A 17,909-nucleotide genomic window follows, 5' to 3' on the forward strand; every position below is an offset into this window, starting at 1 on the left:
TCTCTCTCTCTCTCTCTCTCTCTCTCTCTCTCTCTCTCTCTCCATCACATGCTGTCCTTCTATTGTCTCTCCTCCTCAGTGCATCTAATAATAATTGTAATCTGACACCTCATCGATCCCAATATGGTAAATCATTTGCGTGCCCGAGCCAGCCAGAGGGTCAGATACACAACATCGTTCACTCTTGCGGTGTCGCACTCAAGGACAAGGAAATTCGATGCTTGCAACAAAAGTAGAGTGACCAGGGGCATAAATATAGACAGTACAGGATGTGCTGTTGCACTGGGGTCCGTGTGCTGGGGGCCCCCACGAATAGAGCAGGCCCTTCAACAATGTGTTAGGTGGAAAGCGGGCCTTAGGACCTTGGTAATAGCCTGTGTACAAAGAGGAATTCCTCTTAAGTGCCAATTGTCGTATATATGCTCTCAAAAAAGCAAACCCGTGTGTGTCATGTTTTTTTGGGTAAAATAGTAGCAATCTATAACATATAATCTTATTCTTCATAAACTCTAAATTTGTTATCAATTAAATAATCCTTATAGTCACACCTGCACCCTGGTGCCCACAGTTCTGTCCATCTATGTCTCCTCACACACACACACACATTCATACTAACAGTTTATTGTCTGTCCCTCTTTTTCAGACTGGTGCAGACATATGTGGGTTCTTCAATGCCGCTGAGTATGAGATGTGTCTTCGCTGGATGCAGCTGGGTGCCTTCTATCCATACTCACGCAACCACAATGGCAAGGGTAACGAGGTGGGCAAATTCAAATTAGGAGAAAAACACTCACAATTTAGATGCACGGGACTGTAAACCTACTTAAATTAAGCTTCCTACCCAAACAATACTTATATTTGCTCCTATTTGTGCTTGCTTGTTTCATGGTGATGGTCAACTGTGGAGCCATAGCTTAATCATTGTTGCTTAGGTACATTCAAGCTAACGTGCCTTTTTTTTTTTTTTTTTTGCAACTACAAATGGGTCCTCTAACTACAAAAACAATATACCACAGTGGCTGCATGCTTACAGTACAATGATGATGGTAATAGGAAACAAATGACATCTGTAAAACCGAGGATAGGGTGATGTCACCATACGGTTGCCATTGTGTACACCAGACAAGTACAAATAAAGATCATCACGAATCTTGCAACACAGAACAGTTGTTGCATTCCAAATGTGCTTTACAAATACTTTCGCAAGGTATGAGAGCTGATTTCACTCGCCTTAAATGATACCAAGCCGGTGCCGACTGTAGCTCAAGAGATGACCATAACTCTGCTCTGAAAACAGAGGCTCAAGCTGTATGAATATAGTATTCATCAGTCTTATTGTCTGTAAAAAAAGAATAGGTTGCTTTCTCTACCCAACTCTCTCTTAATCTGTGTCTGACATACACAAACACACAAAAAGATAGACCTGTTTGGTGGTGTAGTGTCGGTGGCATTCATTCTAGCGGTAACCTTTAAGAGTGTTGGAACACATCTGAAAAATCCAATAACGCCCGTCCGGAGATCGATCCCACCAGGCGAACTTTCTCTGCACCGGAGTCTGCAATACCAGACAGGACACAGTTTGTGTGTGTGTGTGTTTGTGCGCGCATTCATGTGTGTGTCGGTGCCTGTGCTTTTTAGCGGCATGGGGTGGGGACATAATTGAATTCTCAAGGTGATCTAGGCACCACTGCACACCACCTAACCTCCACTCCATACACACACACATACACCCTGTGATTCCAATCATTTAATAATGTCTTGCAAATAGGTGTTTAAACATGGAGAAAATTGATGTGAAAAAGCACACACACACACGACAGCCGAGGGCGGCACATGACAATTTCAGAGTAAAAATAGTAAGATGGATAGACAGAGAAAAATACAAAAAAACAATAGGATCAAGAGGTGAAATACTGACATGCAAATACAGATAAAGGAATAGGGAGGGGTTGAAAAGTTCAGAGGCTATGAGACAGAGAAAGAAAAAAAATGATGAGGGATAAAATTGGCGGAGAGTGAAACAAGATGGCAATTTAGCAAGTTAAATGGTGGTGACAAAGGGTAGTGACAAGGAAATGAAAGCTGGGACAAGGCTGAATAAACAATTTGCCGATTTTGAAACACCTGTGATCAAGTGAGAAAAGGAACGTGAGAGAGGAGGGTGCTTGGCAATAGGAGAAAAGAAAAAACACAAACCAGGACTGTGAAATGGGAGACAATGAAATCAAGGTCAGTTATTTATGTAATCTCCTCTGAAGACTGTATTATTTTTCCCCTCAGCCACATAAAATCCCCAATCACTAGACAGTTAGTGACTGTAACCTCCGCGTCTGCTTAACAAGGCATTTGACAACAAAGTATTAACACCACAAACCAGACCGGAGGGTACACAAGGTCAGAAACAGTGAAGGGAGAAAGAGGAAGGAGAGTTTTTGCAGAGTCATTCCCAGAGCTCTGTCACGCCTAGTGTCTCTTTGCCCTCAGACAACTTTCAATGTTGACCTGGAGATAATTTCACTGCACCAGCAATATGCTGCAGTGTCCACAGTCACATCAGAACAATGCAAAATTAATTAAACAAGATGTATATTCTCAGACAATAGTTTCATATTTGAAACGCGCATATTGTTATTCGCCCGAAGGGACATATTATTGTTTGTCTAAATATTTTCTTTTTTAAGATGTGTGCTATACAATGCAAAACAGAAACTCAAAAGGTTTATGAGGTGGGGCGAGGGACTAGATTCCAGACAGATAAATGAAGAGAAATACCATGCAGAGGAGAGAAAAGATGAGAACGGCTGACACAGCCAGATAACCTCATTTTCCCTTGATGCCGTGCATGCGTGCGAGCATGTGCACAAACACACACACACACACATGCATATCTGTCTACAATCTGTGTGGTTCACAGGGCCTTTTGCCACTATCAATGTGACCATAAATTAGGTGAATTCATAAGATAGATTCTCGGTCTGCTTCTCACTCTTCAGCACTCCCCACTTTCATCTTTTCATCAATCCCATCTCTGGTTTTCCACTAATGAAAAGTCTACCTTGAGGGTCCAACAGACAGTGGTGTAACTGCCAAGTCATGTAAGATTTGTGCGACTGAATGTTAAAAAGTATCAAAGTCTTCAGGAGATTATCTTGTTGGTGATCGTACTTCCTACACAATGACAGCATCTACACCAAAGTATTTTGGTGGTGCAGGCTGGACTAGTATTAATTTAGATTATTTCAATGTAGGAACACTATAGATACACTATTTGATTGAATGTTAGGGTGGAACACAGTGCTAACCTGAGTGGCAGCGGTCTAACCAGACCTGTTTATTCAAATACCAGAGGTTCTGCAAAGTTTTAAATCAAGCTACATTTTCTGTCATTAGCAAGGCCCCACATTAAATGGAAACTTTGCAGATTTTCAAATAGCTTTATATCATTGCAATGTGGACGATATGTGGAAATGAATGATGTTCGGCTGCGTGCTCTCAGGGGTCCCCCTTTTGAGCCGATAACCCAAATCTCTAACAGGTGCTCTCTCAAGACAGCACTCCTCCTAGCACTGTGTTTTCACACACCGGCCCCTTGAGTGTGTGAAGTCCTGTGTTTGTGTGACACATCCACCAACTCTTCCACCCCCCCATTGGAGGACTTCTCATTGTTAAATACTGTGCGTTGCTTTGAGAATTTAATAATGACGAGGATTAGTTTACATTGGAGGTACTTGAAAGCCCGGTGCTTCTCATACAGACGCTAAAGGATGCCCTGTGTGTCGGTATCAAGACACTGCAGGCTACTGCTCAACCAACGGATATTTCTCGTGCTGTTAGTGGGACCAGGACGAATTGTCGCTGAAGAGATATGTCAGAGTATCACAGGGATCTCTACGTTGCGTATAGCCAGTGGCATATTTATCAGTGGTCACAACAAAGTCAGAATGTTTCCACAATGCATTGTCCTTCACTGAATAATTTGGTAAGATTTTTTTTTCTTCCACTACTGATTAGCTCACCAGGCTAATTCAACTACACATAGGTCTCTCTTCCTACATCCCACCAGGCATTGCATATATACTTGCAACACATGACACACATGGGCATAATTGAGATGATGATTGGAGTTGAGATGAGAGAAAAAAAAAGAGAGGAATGTCTTAATGAATTACACTTGAAAATAACCCAACCTTACTTGAGCCTGAAGCTTTACACAGCAAAACCGCCCCAAGCCGGCCCTGGCACACTGTCTGGACTCATCCGGCTTGGGTGGGTCGGCTAAATTGTATATGCATTGCATCGACTGTATCTGTCCTCTCTCTAATTGTGAAACCAACATAAGCTCATACTCATTTTGATTTATTCGAACTTACAATGATAATTACTTCCCGGTGATCACATCTTATCCTAAGACATGGGGGTGCAAATGAGGGTTGGTGAAAAGGGAGACAGGTAGAATAACTCCTGGGTTTCCAGATAATTACAATCTTGTAAATTTCCTCGGAAAATGAAACGGTAATCTGGTAAACTCCTTAGGTCATAAGATAATGGAAATCCTCTGTATCCAACCGTGTGCTGTTAGGCCTATACTTAGTAACCACTGGGCTACAGTTAATAACTATTATCAAATCTGACCCAGTAAAATTGCAGCTGGGAATAAAATGGCTGTCTCTTGTATTGCTCTCTGTGATGATTTTTATGACAATATTTTAGGATTTTCTTTTTTCTTACATTGAAAGACAGGAGACAAATACACAGATTCACACTTAACTGCATAACACAATGTGAGAAGCCCCACAAACGCATACACACACACACACACACACACACACACAGTATCATGGGGAGAAGCATATGCTGATGACACGCTTCAGTGTCCTCCTCTGTGCGTGTGTGTGTGTCTGTGTGTGTGTGTGTGTGTGTGTGTGTACTTGACCCGATTGATGATTGTCCTCTCTACAATTCCAGAAAATGAGCCAATACATTTAGATTGGCCCATATCTATTAAATGACAGTACACCGTGTCCTCTTTTTCTGTCCTTGTCTCTTAAGAGGACGTTACACTTGTTGGCAATTAAAAATGAGGTAAATGTCAGTGCAGTGTGGGGCAGAATAGTTTGGGCATCATTTATCAGTATAAATGCACGCAGGCCAGTATTTCTGGCATGCTACAAACTACCTAGTGTTCCTGTCAGTCTCTCTACACATTGTCACATTTTACAGTTAATAATTTTCAGCATGTTGTGACATCCAAACAGGAAAGCGTCAACACTTGGAACACAGTGATAGTATAAGAGAAACGGAGCTGTGTGCAATCTACATCTAATGCATGGACACATGTAAACGTAGCATGTTCATGCTCTGCTGGCTTTTCCCTGTATCTGTGCTTCTATTGAAGCCGTGAATATATTTCCTCAAACACTGAGCACTTTTCTCTTGCTGCAAGTAAACAAACTCAGTCAGTGGATGCTGTACAGGTATTTTGACTTCTCCATTTGGCATTGCTTAAAACAGATTGTCTCAACTAGGGCAGTGTTTCTCAAATGGGGGTACAACTCTAAACTACTACTCTAAAGAACCCCTAGGGTTAAAATATATCAGTTAAGCATAATTAATAATATAAATATAAGTTACCTTAATAAGTTCAATAAAAAAAATGCATAATATGAGTTCGATAAACCACATTTTATATTAGATATTCAAATTTTCAATGTAATCATTAACTGCCGTAGACGGTCATCTGTCGCAAACAAATACAATCACTTTGAAGATAACGTTTGTTCAGTGTGACCGGGAAGACAGTTTGGATATTGAATGACAGACGGAAATCAAGATAAAGGATTGGTGCTTGATTCGTGCAAACACGGAAAAACAAGTGACATAGCAGCTCATGTTTCTCACTAAACAGACAATGTCGTCTTATTCGTATTGCACAATGACATAGAATGGGTTTCCCATTCATTTAGTGATGGATTGTGAACATTTGAAACATAGCATTAAAGCGTTTTTCAGCTACATGGTTGTTGTTTAGTAAATCAGACACTGATGGTGCAACGCTGTGTTGTACCTCTTTATGAGCTTTTACTTTACCAAAAATGTTTTGCGCATGGTAGGGGATACGTGGCTAAAACAAATATTTAAAAGGGTGTACATTGTTGAAAAAAAGTTTCAAAGAACCACTGAATTAGGAGATCCCCCTAATAAATTGACTGATTCAGGAAATGTTACTTTATTGGATTTGGAGTTTAGAGTCTAGAAACTCCAGCCATTGGTACCAGAGATAATATTTTTGTTACTGTTCATTTTGGTTAACCTGTCTTTAATAACCATTTTTACATTCTTTTCCTCTCAGAGACAAGATCCTGTTGCTTGGAATTCCACATTCTCTGAGGCGTCCCGGGATGTCTTGAACATCCGTTACAGCCTCCTGCCCTACCTGTACACACTGATGTATGAGGCTCATGCCAAAGGAAGCACAGTAGTCAGACCGCTCTTGCATGAGTAAGCACGGAGTCTTGACACACACGGGTCTTATCTTTTCTTCTTACACCGGGGCTCAAGCATTACATGTAATCACTTAATCAAATCACGAAGTTATTACCAGGATGGATCGTTCTTTATGAATGTCACCATCAAAGCCTCCTTTATACATTACAGATTTTAAGTTAAATGGGTGGGTACACGTTGCAGGTAGGTTAAACAAGCCGGTTTGTGACTTTTTCCTCATTTGAATATCTTGAAAGGTTTAGAAAAAGTAGGAGTTTCTTTCCTGCCACAGAAGCTGCCATTATGCGGCCCTTGAGCAAGGCACTTTCTATTTCAATTCTAGTGAGACAGTTAACTATAGACTGTGGCTATATTCTGCAACTCCCATGTGTGCATGTGTGGAACTGTATGACAAGAAAAACATATTTATTCATTTTAAGAGACTCTTATAAAAGTCACAGATGGTATTTAAGGAGCTGGCAGGGTGAGTCTGGCAGGGATATTTGGCTTGCATCTTCAAACCATTGAAATCTGAATGAGTACTTGAGCAGTCGTCTGGGCTGAGGACACAGGAGAGAGTGCTAGTGATATTTTTTTCTAGTCAGGCTTATTGGCATCTGTGCTGGTGTGTCACAGGTTTGTGAATGATAAAACCACATGGGACATCTACAAGCAATTCCTCTGGGGACCTGCCCTACTTATCACCCCTGCTCTCGACCAGGTAGACACACACACGCACACAGCTTCTTTGCTTCTAACGCTATGCATTAGTAAAGATGTCACACATGCAACTTTTCAATCATTTCAGGGATATTTGTCAGTCTGTTTCTTGTGCCTGTGTTTTCCTATGATTTGGTTGGACTCATTCTTTGGATTGACTAACTTTGTGATTGACAGGGAGCCAGGAGTGTGGATGGCTATGTTCCTAATGCACGCTGGTATGACTTCCACACGGTGAGTCCAAGTCCATAGCAGCCATAAAACAAAGTCTATTGTCTAATGCATTGCAAAAAAATCCTGCAGATGAAAATTAAGCACTCCTGGTACACACCTGGTGCAACAATACAGTATATATAACACTGAACAGTAATCACAGCGTCTATTATTGAAAGAGATCTGACTGGCTGATTAGTGCGGATGCAATAACAATGCATACCATATAACAATATGTCCGTGCATCATATCTTTTGTCTATCTGGAAGATGCTAAGCACTGCATCAATGACGTGCTTTATGTCTAAAAAACAATTTTTACAAAAAAAAAAAAAAATATGTGGGTAAACCAAGACAGAATAAGAGGCTGAGAGCACATCAAGAAAACCCAAATTACATCTTTGACAACATTATTACAGACTTACAGCTCAACAATGGCAGAAGGCGCCTTGATGACAAAAACAAACATCCAATCGCTCTGTCTCTTTCTAGCAAGGGGACTCCCCATCTGTTAGACGGCATCATAAAGCCAAACAAAACTTGAGGAACAACAATTTAAACTGGGACATGGGACGGTGGACAGGAGTGTTTACCTCCATTAAGCACACAGAGAGGTGTAAGCTGTAAGAGAAGGGACCAGGGACGAAGTGGAAAATACTGGAAGAAAGAAGCTTGCAAAGAATTATTTTGGCATGTAATAAATTACTGAGCCTTTATAGATGTCACATATTTTACGGCGAGCTTTGTGATTTACCGGCGCACAAATGCCAATTTCACACAAAGGAACTGTTGAATGAAATGAATCAAAATTCAATTACTAATCCTGTTTATAGTATTTTAATAGAATGCAATTATTGCTTCTTTTATCAGGCCAAAGAAGTTGAAGTGCGCGGCCAAATGCTTAACATGCCCACACCCTTGGACCATATTAACCTTCATATCCGAGGTGGATATATCTTACCCTGGCAGAAACCAGAGAACACGACATATTACAGGTAAGCCTGCACACATCATGGCTGATGACTGCACACAACTACAGGTCAGCATCCTGTGTGTTTAGTGTGACGTTTGTGTGTGATTTCCAGCTGTTTGTGTGTCAATGCCTATGCAGAGATACCGGGTGCCTGGGGAAGGGGAATACACGTGAATATGCGTCACTGTTGTGTTTGAGTGTTTTTTTTTCGTATGGCCAACATTCATCAAAATGAATGCCATCTATGATTGTTAGCGTGTGTTAAAAAAGGAGGTCAGAATGAGAGAGCGTGAAAGTTAGAGGGGTGATGAATGCTCCAGCAGAGGTGAGATCAGATGGAACCCCCCAGCTGAAATGTTAATGTATTTGTCCTCAGCAGCAAGTATAAATAGATGCCGTCCTGTAGCAATCCGCTATAACCCTCTCTGCCCATTCTGTTTCAGTCGGAAGAATCCTTTAGGACTGATCGTTGCCCTGAGCGACAATGGAACTGCTAAAGGGTCGTTCTTCTGGGATGATGGAGAAGGGATAGGTAAGCGAAAGGTCACCCTCGAACACCCATACAGAGAGAGAGAGAAAGCGGGCGAATAGCATGTATTTTTTTTTTTTACATAATATTTATTGATGTATTATTCGTGATAGTTCGTGATAGTTTTTGTTGCCTTTTTGTGTCTCTTATGTCATTTTGAGTCTCTTTGTGGTTGTTTTGGATCTCATTGTCACCATTTTTTGTCTCTCTGTGTGTTTTTTGCCCCTTTTCAGAGTTGTTTGTCAGTATCTTTGCATATGTCATGCATCTCTTTGTTGTTTTGGTCCGTTTCTAACTCATTGTTGCTGTTTTTTGTGTGTTTGGGGACATTTTGAGTCTCTTTGTTGTTGGTACGTTTCTCTTTGAGTAACATTTGAGGTTAAGACTAGGGGGGGGGGGGGGGGTGACATTTGGCTCAGTAGGCCTGTTCAGTAATCAAATCAAAATACAGGATAGCCACATTTTATATGCTGATTCCGGATTATATCACATTTTAATTTAATCCTTTCAGGAGCCTGTTGTGATACAGTTAATTACTGAAAATGCTGAAAGCTCATGTGAGGAAGAATTGGACTAAGTACCATGATTTAGTTGACCTTAAAAAGCAGCTGGTAGTACTTAAAACACACACAAACACACACACACGGCAAAAGTCAATTCATAAATACTTTTGCCTCTTTTGAACCTTTTAATTATGACAAAAAGGACTAAACATAAGGTACTATTTATTTTGTGATTTACAGATGGTACAACCTGGCTTAAGTGGCCATAACAGAAAAGGGACACGCCACGTGAACATTAAACAGGTTACACGTTATTAAGTAATTAAAGTGCGGGGTGTGGATATCAGTGAAGGCAGTAGTGTGTGCTGTGCATTAGTGTAAGATGTAAGGGTTGAAAAGATGAAGCAAAGCAAAGCAAGAAACTAAAACAACACAACCCCACAGTAAGAGAGAGAAGCAAAGCTGCAGCAGCAACAGCATGGAGGGTCAGCCAGAGAAGAGAAGGCTGAATCCAGTCGTAAAGAAACAAAAAAACACTTAATGTTTAGATTGTTCAGTTTGTACTTGCATTCCTTTTTTCATTCACTCTTATACAGTTTGCGAAAGCACATGGAGTTATTTTCACTGAATATGAATTTCTTCATTGATTTAATCAGATACACACAGACAACTAGAACATAGTCTCTCTCCACTTGCTCAGTCGTTCACACATGCACGCACACACAGACACGCACACACACACACACACACACACACCGATATGCGGACAGAATCAGCCTCTGAAGTGCTTCTGTGAGAAGTTCACTGCTCTGTGAAGGGCGTGTTTGTGTTGGGACAAAGGAAAGAGGGAGAGATAGAACGAGGGATGACAGAGAAGGGGACTGACGGAAACTATTACAGTAATTCCCCGTGTCGCTGCCTGGAGATATGCTCTCCATCATTCCTCTTGTATCTGCTCCCTCGCTCCTCTCTTCTGCGTCTCCCTGTCTGTCTGCAGTGTAGCCTGCCTCAGTCTTTCTAGTTTGCTCTGCTTCTCGCTACGGCGCCTGCTTACCTGTGTTATCTCTGCTTTTCTTGAATCCTGCATGCTTGAGTTTCACTTCCAAGGGATGCGCTATTCACTCCGCTGTCAACTCAGGCTGACTCATTTGTGCTTTAGTTACAGTATCAGTTTCATCCAACCAGTCCTAAGTTTACTCATTCATGCACCCAATTAATTATTCAGCCTTTTTCATACAGCTAAGCAGCATAGTGGGTTAATCATTAATTTTACCACCCTAATTATATTAGTTTCTCATTTAATCAACCAGTAATGCTTTGTGACGAGTCTGTTAATGAGTAAGTACTCCATGTTAACTCATCCAGCCAGTCACTTGGCCAGTTGTTGTTGTTTTTTGATCCATTCATGATGCTACTAAGTGCTTCATTGACTCATTAACGCAACCCTTCACTACATGACTCACTCATTCAAGGTGATTATATTTATTATTTGTCCATCCAGTCAGTCAGTCGAATACAAACTCAGTCGTGTGGTCAATATGAACACTCACTTGTCCATACAGTTCCTCATCTCTCTGTCCTGTCATTCATTCAGGTAGTCACACATCTATTTTCTCTGTCCCTCCACTGTCTCCATTTGTGGTTTGGCGTGTAATTCACTCTCATTCTCTCTCCTCAGACACAGTCAAGAAATCTGAATATCTGCTGACCTCCTTCACAGCAGAATCGGTGAGTTCAAGGGCCAACTGCATGTCACGTCTCTTTTTGTCTATCATTATTATTTCTATTTATGCAGTGAGAGTGGACAAAGAGCCCATGCTTTACCATGCAACAGGGCTGTGGTAAGTGGATGTCAAAGCTTAACTGTTGGAAACCATTAGCGCAGAATTCATGTCTAACTCTAAGATGTGATTTAAATTGATATTTTACCGCTTTTGGAGGAGAAAAAGTTCTCACTGTAAAAAAAACCTTCTTTTGACACCTATCAAACTAAGTAATGACATACAAATGCTTTAGTCGATGAATCACTTTATAATAGCATATAATAATCTATAAGTATAGTAGATTCATTTTTATTAAACGAGAGTCACAGTATATAAAAACTTTAACAAAGAAGATTCTACAGGCTTTAATACAACTAAAATGGTGAGGTAGTGGAGAGGATTACTGCATGTACAATGTGCAATTCAGCAGTCTTGTGCATGTCATGCTGAAATTACAATTATTTTACAATCTTAACAATTTTAAGATTGTTGAATAAGAAAGGAGACACTGTAAAATGGATTTTGTAGAGTCAATTTGTAGAATTTTATACTGAAATTTGATGATCTAAATGTAATAGTAAGAGTCTAAAGCCTTAAGCTTTTGCGCCATCACCAAGCTGACAGCCCGAATGAAGTCACAATGCCATCTTCAACGGAGGCAAGGCTTTTGTTGTGTAGACACCTGGATTTTTCAAAAAGATAAGTGCAGGCGGTTGGAGTGGAGCAGCTGTGGTTGTGTTTATGCAGATCACAGTGTGTTTCTGGTACTTGTTTTGGCATGAAATTGCACTTATATTTCTGCCTACACAGGCAACCTCTTATCACAAACACAACAATTAATTGTGCGGCTTCAGTTGCCTAAAGCAGGAACACTGATTTCAAAATTACAAAAACAAAAAATAGAATAACAAAAAAATCTTTTGTTGTATGTTGCATTTTTTTTATGTTGCACTTCAAGTGTGATTAAAGCAAACTTGATTCTGTTCATAATAATGAGTGATTGTTTTCCACAGATGCTTCCCTTAGATTGCATATGTGCAGCTATTAGATGCGCACCATCTACCACCTCCAATTTGATGAATACCCTATTTTCATGAAATAGTATTTTAATATTTATTAGTATTCGGACATGGCAAGGGGTTTAAAAAAAGGTGTGTAAAACGGTCTGCCAGATAAAGCCAAAAACGTTGTTCTTTGTGTTTGCATGACTTTGCCACATGCGCCATGACATCACCAATCAGTTAAAACAAATGTATATATAGATGTACATCAAATATGAAATTGTGCCTGTTTTTGCACCAAACAGTTTGTCTAGTATGTGCACAATTCTTGTGGCTAATTTCAGCGAGAGGAGTTTACCAGGCCGCAGTTTGATCACATTTATAGTCAGACATGACAGAAACCCCCTAATCACTGGGACTAATGGGCCTAACCCAGCCCTATTTGCTTCCTAGCCAGGCAAAGGCACACAATCACACAGAGACACACATTAACGAGCGAACGCTTAATCGCAAACGCACACATACATATACGCACACATCTGCAGTATACACATGCCCACATAGAGCTACCATGGCCAAACATCTGTGGCTGTCCTCTGCCTACCATCAGGCTCATTCCAAAGCAATTTCACACAGCGATAAAACAGCCACACTGTCTGACAGCCAAAGGGGGGAGAGAGGCAGTAAGAGTGTGTGTGTTTTTGTGTTTGAATGTGCTTGTGTGTGTGTGTGTGTGTCTGTGTGTGTGTGTGTGTGTGTGTGTGTGTGTGTGTGTGTGTGTGTGTGTGTGAACAGGCAGATGTGAGAAGATGAGGATAAGTTGGGCAATGAGGCCAGTGCTGCCTGGCAGATTAGCAGATCGTATGCCGTTTTGGATGGGTATTCGAATGTAGGTGTGTATGTTTGTGTGTGTTGCTGTAGCTCGCTCCATAGGAGTTGTGGACCTTCAGTGTGAGGCCATTTTTTACAAAGTAAGAACATCTTAGTCTTCTTCAAAATAGTCTTCTTTAAGGGGCTATCAGTAGCCCCACTTTGGTTCATTGATAATCTGGGACATTAAACATTTGTGTCCCTCACATTGTGAGCACAGATGTAAAACTAATCAGACAATCAAACTCTTTCCACAGAAGATTATCTACTAAAAGCAAAGCATATAGTAAGAAATATAATATGGTGGGTATAAAACCAGTGACATGGAGAAAGATACCCCAATGTTAAATCTCTCTCGGTAAAGAGATGAAGCGGAGAATGGATTTCACCTAATATGAATCAAGAACATGATTTTCTTTTCATCTATTTGGAATAACCCCGTGTCTTTGTTCCTGCCGTCTCCAACACTTTCACTTCCAGAACACCTTGACCTGTCGGCTCATCAACAGCAATCTGGATCCTGCTGACGGCTTGACCCTGGGTGAGGTGAGGGTTTGGGGAGCAGGCAGTGTTAAAATCACAGAGGTAAACCTGACAGACGTGGCTGGAATGGCACACCCACTGACCCCGAAGCACGACATTGACACTCAGGTCAGTAAATGTATTAAGATGTTTTTTAAAGGTTTTTAAAAAGGTTTAACATCATGCTTTCTGCCATTGTGCAGCTTCATCATGATAAACACAACTCAGCAGACCGCTGACCAACCATTATAGGACAAGGTCCTGTGACCTGCAAATGCAATTCATGGTTATTTCTGTGGACACAGTTGCAGACAGAAACGGAATGGTATATCCTGTTTATTTTATGTTTTATTAAATGGACAAAGCACATCATACTGCAGCTTCAAAGCCGCAGGAAAGCCATTTAAGAAAACAGAAAAATGTTTCCAGTTTCAAGTTCACAGTGAATTGCCTCACAGCATCACCTGTTTTTTGTGTGTTTTTTCAGTCTTATTCACTAATCATTGAGAACATAAATAGTAGACTGAGGCACCCCCTTAGCAGGGATTGGAAACTTTGTTGGTAATAGAAGAATAAATGATGTGTATAAAAGCACACATATTCTGTTGCATCGCACAAATGTATTCACCCTCGCTTACGCTCGAATAACCCCAAAATAAACATATTAATCACTGTCCAACATGCATACAATCAGTGTCATTGCATTTAATAGTTCAATTTGAGCATTAACACACTTAGCTCAGTAAGCCTCCTTCATCATTACATGCACAAGCCTTCAAGTTGATTGAGCATTTCCCTGCCAGTCAAAAGCTGTCACTTCAACGAAAAAAAAAAAAAAAAAAACAGCTCAGGTTCACAACCCCCTGCTGTGCCGCACTTTGTCATCTGACAGCTGTAATCAACTCTGCGTTCCCCCTGACACTGTTGTTTTGTAATGAATACGAAGATTTGACTCAGGACAGCGATTTTTAAAGCCGTTCATATAAAATGATTGTCATTTCCTCTCGCTCGCTCCATCATCTGCTCCAATGGTTTAGCGGAAAGAACTGTGACAGAGAATCAGGAGGAGTTGTGTGCACAAGGCCAAGCCGTAGGGCCGGTTACAGTACAGCACAATGTGGTAATTCATTTGTCCAGAGTCCCATTTTTAGTGGACACTGCATGTGAGAACACTTGCATATTGTCAGTTCTTTACGTCGAAGGAAATTCCTACAGTGTTTTGTGTGTGAATCTCCTCTGTAGTCCTCAATAGAGAGATCAAAGGGTTAAGGTCGATTACAACATTGAGCTAGAGCTATAAGGTGTCACTTTTAATCGAGGTTATTCAGCTAGAGGACACATTCTTTAATCACTAGAAGAGTTTAGAGGGGAGGTAGAGTATAGGGCTATATTACAGTGAGGAGGGGTGATAGAGACATTTACTACTGCAAGAGTTTGAAGCAGCAGAAAACGGAAGCCAAGGCCAAGTTTAAGAAGATAGCATGTGTTCCCTCTCCTCATTTGGCCTGTGATAAAATATTCCTGTCGAGGTTGTGTACTGTACTCAGTGCACTTATCGGAAGCATGAAAATGATAGCTACAGCAGCTCCATAAATAATGATAGGTGAAAAAGCCCGGAAGCGTTTGATTTATACTGTTCTTGGAGAAGACGGACAGCGAGGAGCAAGAAGAGACGGCAAGAATTGCAGATGAAGAAAGTCAGAATGACAGAGGGGTTTTGTGCGTGTGTGTGTGTGTGTGTGTTAAGGATGCAAGGATGGGTAAAGAATAATGAAAAGTCATTCCATCTTTGAAAAGGAGAGAGGAAAGGAAGGACAGACAGCGGTGGAGAGAGAGAGAGAGAGAGAGAGAGAATACATCACAAAAAGCAGATGGAGAGAGGAACAGAGAGGTGAAAGATATAAACAGGAAGAATGAAAGATGGGTGGAGGGAAAGAGGAAGGGCATAGAGGATGGAGAGAGAGAGAGAGAATAAGGATGACATAGTATGCATATGGTAATAAGTGGTTTTGTGGTGCAAGACAATCCATTCATCTCCTTAAGTATTGCCTGATAGGGTATCAACTTGAAAGAAACAGTAAGCAGCTGGCGCTGTGTCATTTAAATACAATGATGTGGGAGAGCTATTTCTGTCTGTTACGGGACGTCTTATTCTGAATCATTATAGGCCTATTCGTACTGTCATTTACAATATATGATCACATGTACAAGCCCAGGTTTCTTTAACTTCACAGGGGACCCATGTTTTTTTATATGACATGAATGAAATGGGATTATTTTCCTTTAAATCAGACACAACGTGCAGCACAGGAGGAATGTAGTGTCCATTTTCACACGTGTCACAGGCAAGTTCCATTTAACCATCAATTATCTGTAGTCGCTTTTGCTGTGCAGGGTTGCATGGAGATTAGTTTATGCCGAATGCATTGGCCAAGAGGCAGAATATGACCTGTACATGCCACCAGTCTATCACAGGCTAACGTGTAAAGTGTGTAGACAGGCAATTATTCACACTCACGTTCAAACCAATGTCAGGATGATTTATACTTCCCTTGCACACACATTTTTGACAAACATTACTTTTACATAGTAATGAATGCTCTTTCATAACAATATAATAATATCGGCAATGTCTGGTTTGACGACATGTATAATTACGTAAACTACAGTAACCTTTCTTATTGTGTCTATAGGAGCTGATAATAGATGCTACTCCAAAGTCTGTTCGTGTGGATCAGCTATTTACCATCACCTGGAGCACCGGCATCTAACCCACAGAGTACAGTTTTTGTGTTTTATTAGATAATTAATATACCTGGTCCATAGTCATGAATTATGTTGTAAAGTAAATGCAGTGTTTTTTTAAACATGAAATCACCTAAATGTACTCTCATTGATGAGCCTGTTTTGTTTACTGTACCATTAAAAGAAATGCAGAAATAATCCCCCAAATTATTAAAGTGCTTTTTATTTTTTTACATTACATTAAGGGATCCTCATACAATCTGACAGGATTATAAACTTTCAGCTTGCAAACACTTTATGAGGAAGGAAATGTATTCAACACAACACACAACTTTTGTTTGTTTCCAAAAAAACTCACCAGGACCCTTTAAATCTGCATAATGTGTTAAAACAGCACCAATACCAGCGGTGCTAACTGTTTCTTGCACATATGCACACACATGCTACTAACTGTTTGGCAGTAACTTCAATAATGTAATGTTAGTTTGAGCTACCCTAGCTAAAATTAACTTTAGAATCACGACAGACCATTCAAAATGCACAGCTTTTTGGGGATAATGTTTCAAAATGACATTAATTAATATATATATAATATATATTAATAATTAATATATATATTAATGTCTTTGTTGCTTGTAAAATGTGTGAATCTTATATTTTGTTTTCTTCAAATGATCAGCTTCATCAAATAAAATGTTTAAATTCTAACCTGCATGTTGCACTTCATCTTTTTGTACTTATTCTTTGTGACTAAATGCAGTTCTTTCTTTTTGATGGACAGGGGAAAATATTATCTAATTTCAGTTATTGTCACATTATCCATTTAATAGAGCAGGAAAGACATGTTAACCTGATTTGTGTCCACAACACATGCAGAGTGAGTCATTTTGTGAAATTGTTCTGGCCCTTATTTCACCACAGAGAAACATCAGTAGGCAACCAACTGCTGCGCAAAATAAGAGAACAGGTGTTTACAATGACATGAAAGACAGCCAGAGTTAATGACCAGTGGAAAGACACACATGCAACATCTCAACAAGTCTGCTTTCCATTGTCCTGATTGGAAATACTTAGATTCAAGAGATGCATTATGCGATGAGTGAGTCCCTGCACAACTGCAGTCACCAACAGAGTAACAATGACTGAAGTGGAATTATGATATGCAGCTGGAATTGCTATGTTTTATTATGCATGGGTACCTGCGTGATCCCACAGTTGAAATTATGAATGCATCAGTACATGTATGGGAGTGTCAGGAGACACTAATTATAGCTCTCACCTGCGGGCGAGCTGTCTACCTGTGCTTTGCCTCGTCCCATTACTTCCCCATATAATGATAGAGTCATCCATTATTCAGCCTGCAGTAAACATAATTATATCAATTTAACCATGGGCACCTGGAATTGATTTCCACTCCAATCGCCACTGCTTGGGTAAGAATGTACAAAGGGGGTTCACTGCTGAATGGTGGATGTGTGTGTGTGTGTCTCAGTGTATTTGTGATTCTTGTCTAAAAAGTTTGTGATGATTCATTCAAGCCCTTGTCGTCAGGTACAATGTGATTTTGAAGAGCAACGTTTTTTGCTTT

The 17,909-nt window shown here is 40.3% G+C and overlaps 1 protein-coding gene across 2 annotated transcripts in view; it reads left to right on the top strand.

The window, feature by feature from the left end:
- Positions 1 to 16,856, top strand: part of si (sucrase-isomaltase) — a 65,109-nt gene extending 48,253 nt beyond the window's left edge. For both annotated transcript variants that reach the window (XM_031860821.1, XM_031860820.1), the window contains exons 40-48: positions 644 to 760; positions 6,350 to 6,498; positions 7,120 to 7,204; positions 7,381 to 7,437; positions 8,286 to 8,410; positions 8,832 to 8,920; positions 11,099 to 11,148; positions 13,535 to 13,705; positions 16,270 to 16,856. In XM_031860821.1, the coding sequence (XP_031716681.1) occupies positions 644 to 760; positions 6,350 to 6,498; positions 7,120 to 7,204; positions 7,381 to 7,437; positions 8,286 to 8,410; positions 8,832 to 8,920; positions 11,099 to 11,148; positions 13,535 to 13,705; positions 16,270 to 16,347 (921 nt within the window). In that variant the 3' untranslated portion in view covers positions 16,348 to 16,856. The remainder of the gene's footprint in view (positions 1 to 643; positions 761 to 6,349; positions 6,499 to 7,119; positions 7,205 to 7,380; positions 7,438 to 8,285; positions 8,411 to 8,831; positions 8,921 to 11,098; positions 11,149 to 13,534; positions 13,706 to 16,269) is intronic.
- The last annotated feature ends 1,053 nt before the right edge of the window (positions 16,857 to 17,909 follow it).

This window comes from Anarrhichthys ocellatus, unplaced genomic scaffold (genome assembly GCF_004355925.1).
Source record: "Anarrhichthys ocellatus isolate YVR2014 unplaced genomic scaffold, GSC_Weel_1.0 scaffold24, whole genome shotgun sequence".
Classification (NCBI taxonomy): Eukaryota; Metazoa; Chordata; class Actinopteri; order Perciformes; family Anarhichadidae; genus Anarrhichthys; species Anarrhichthys ocellatus.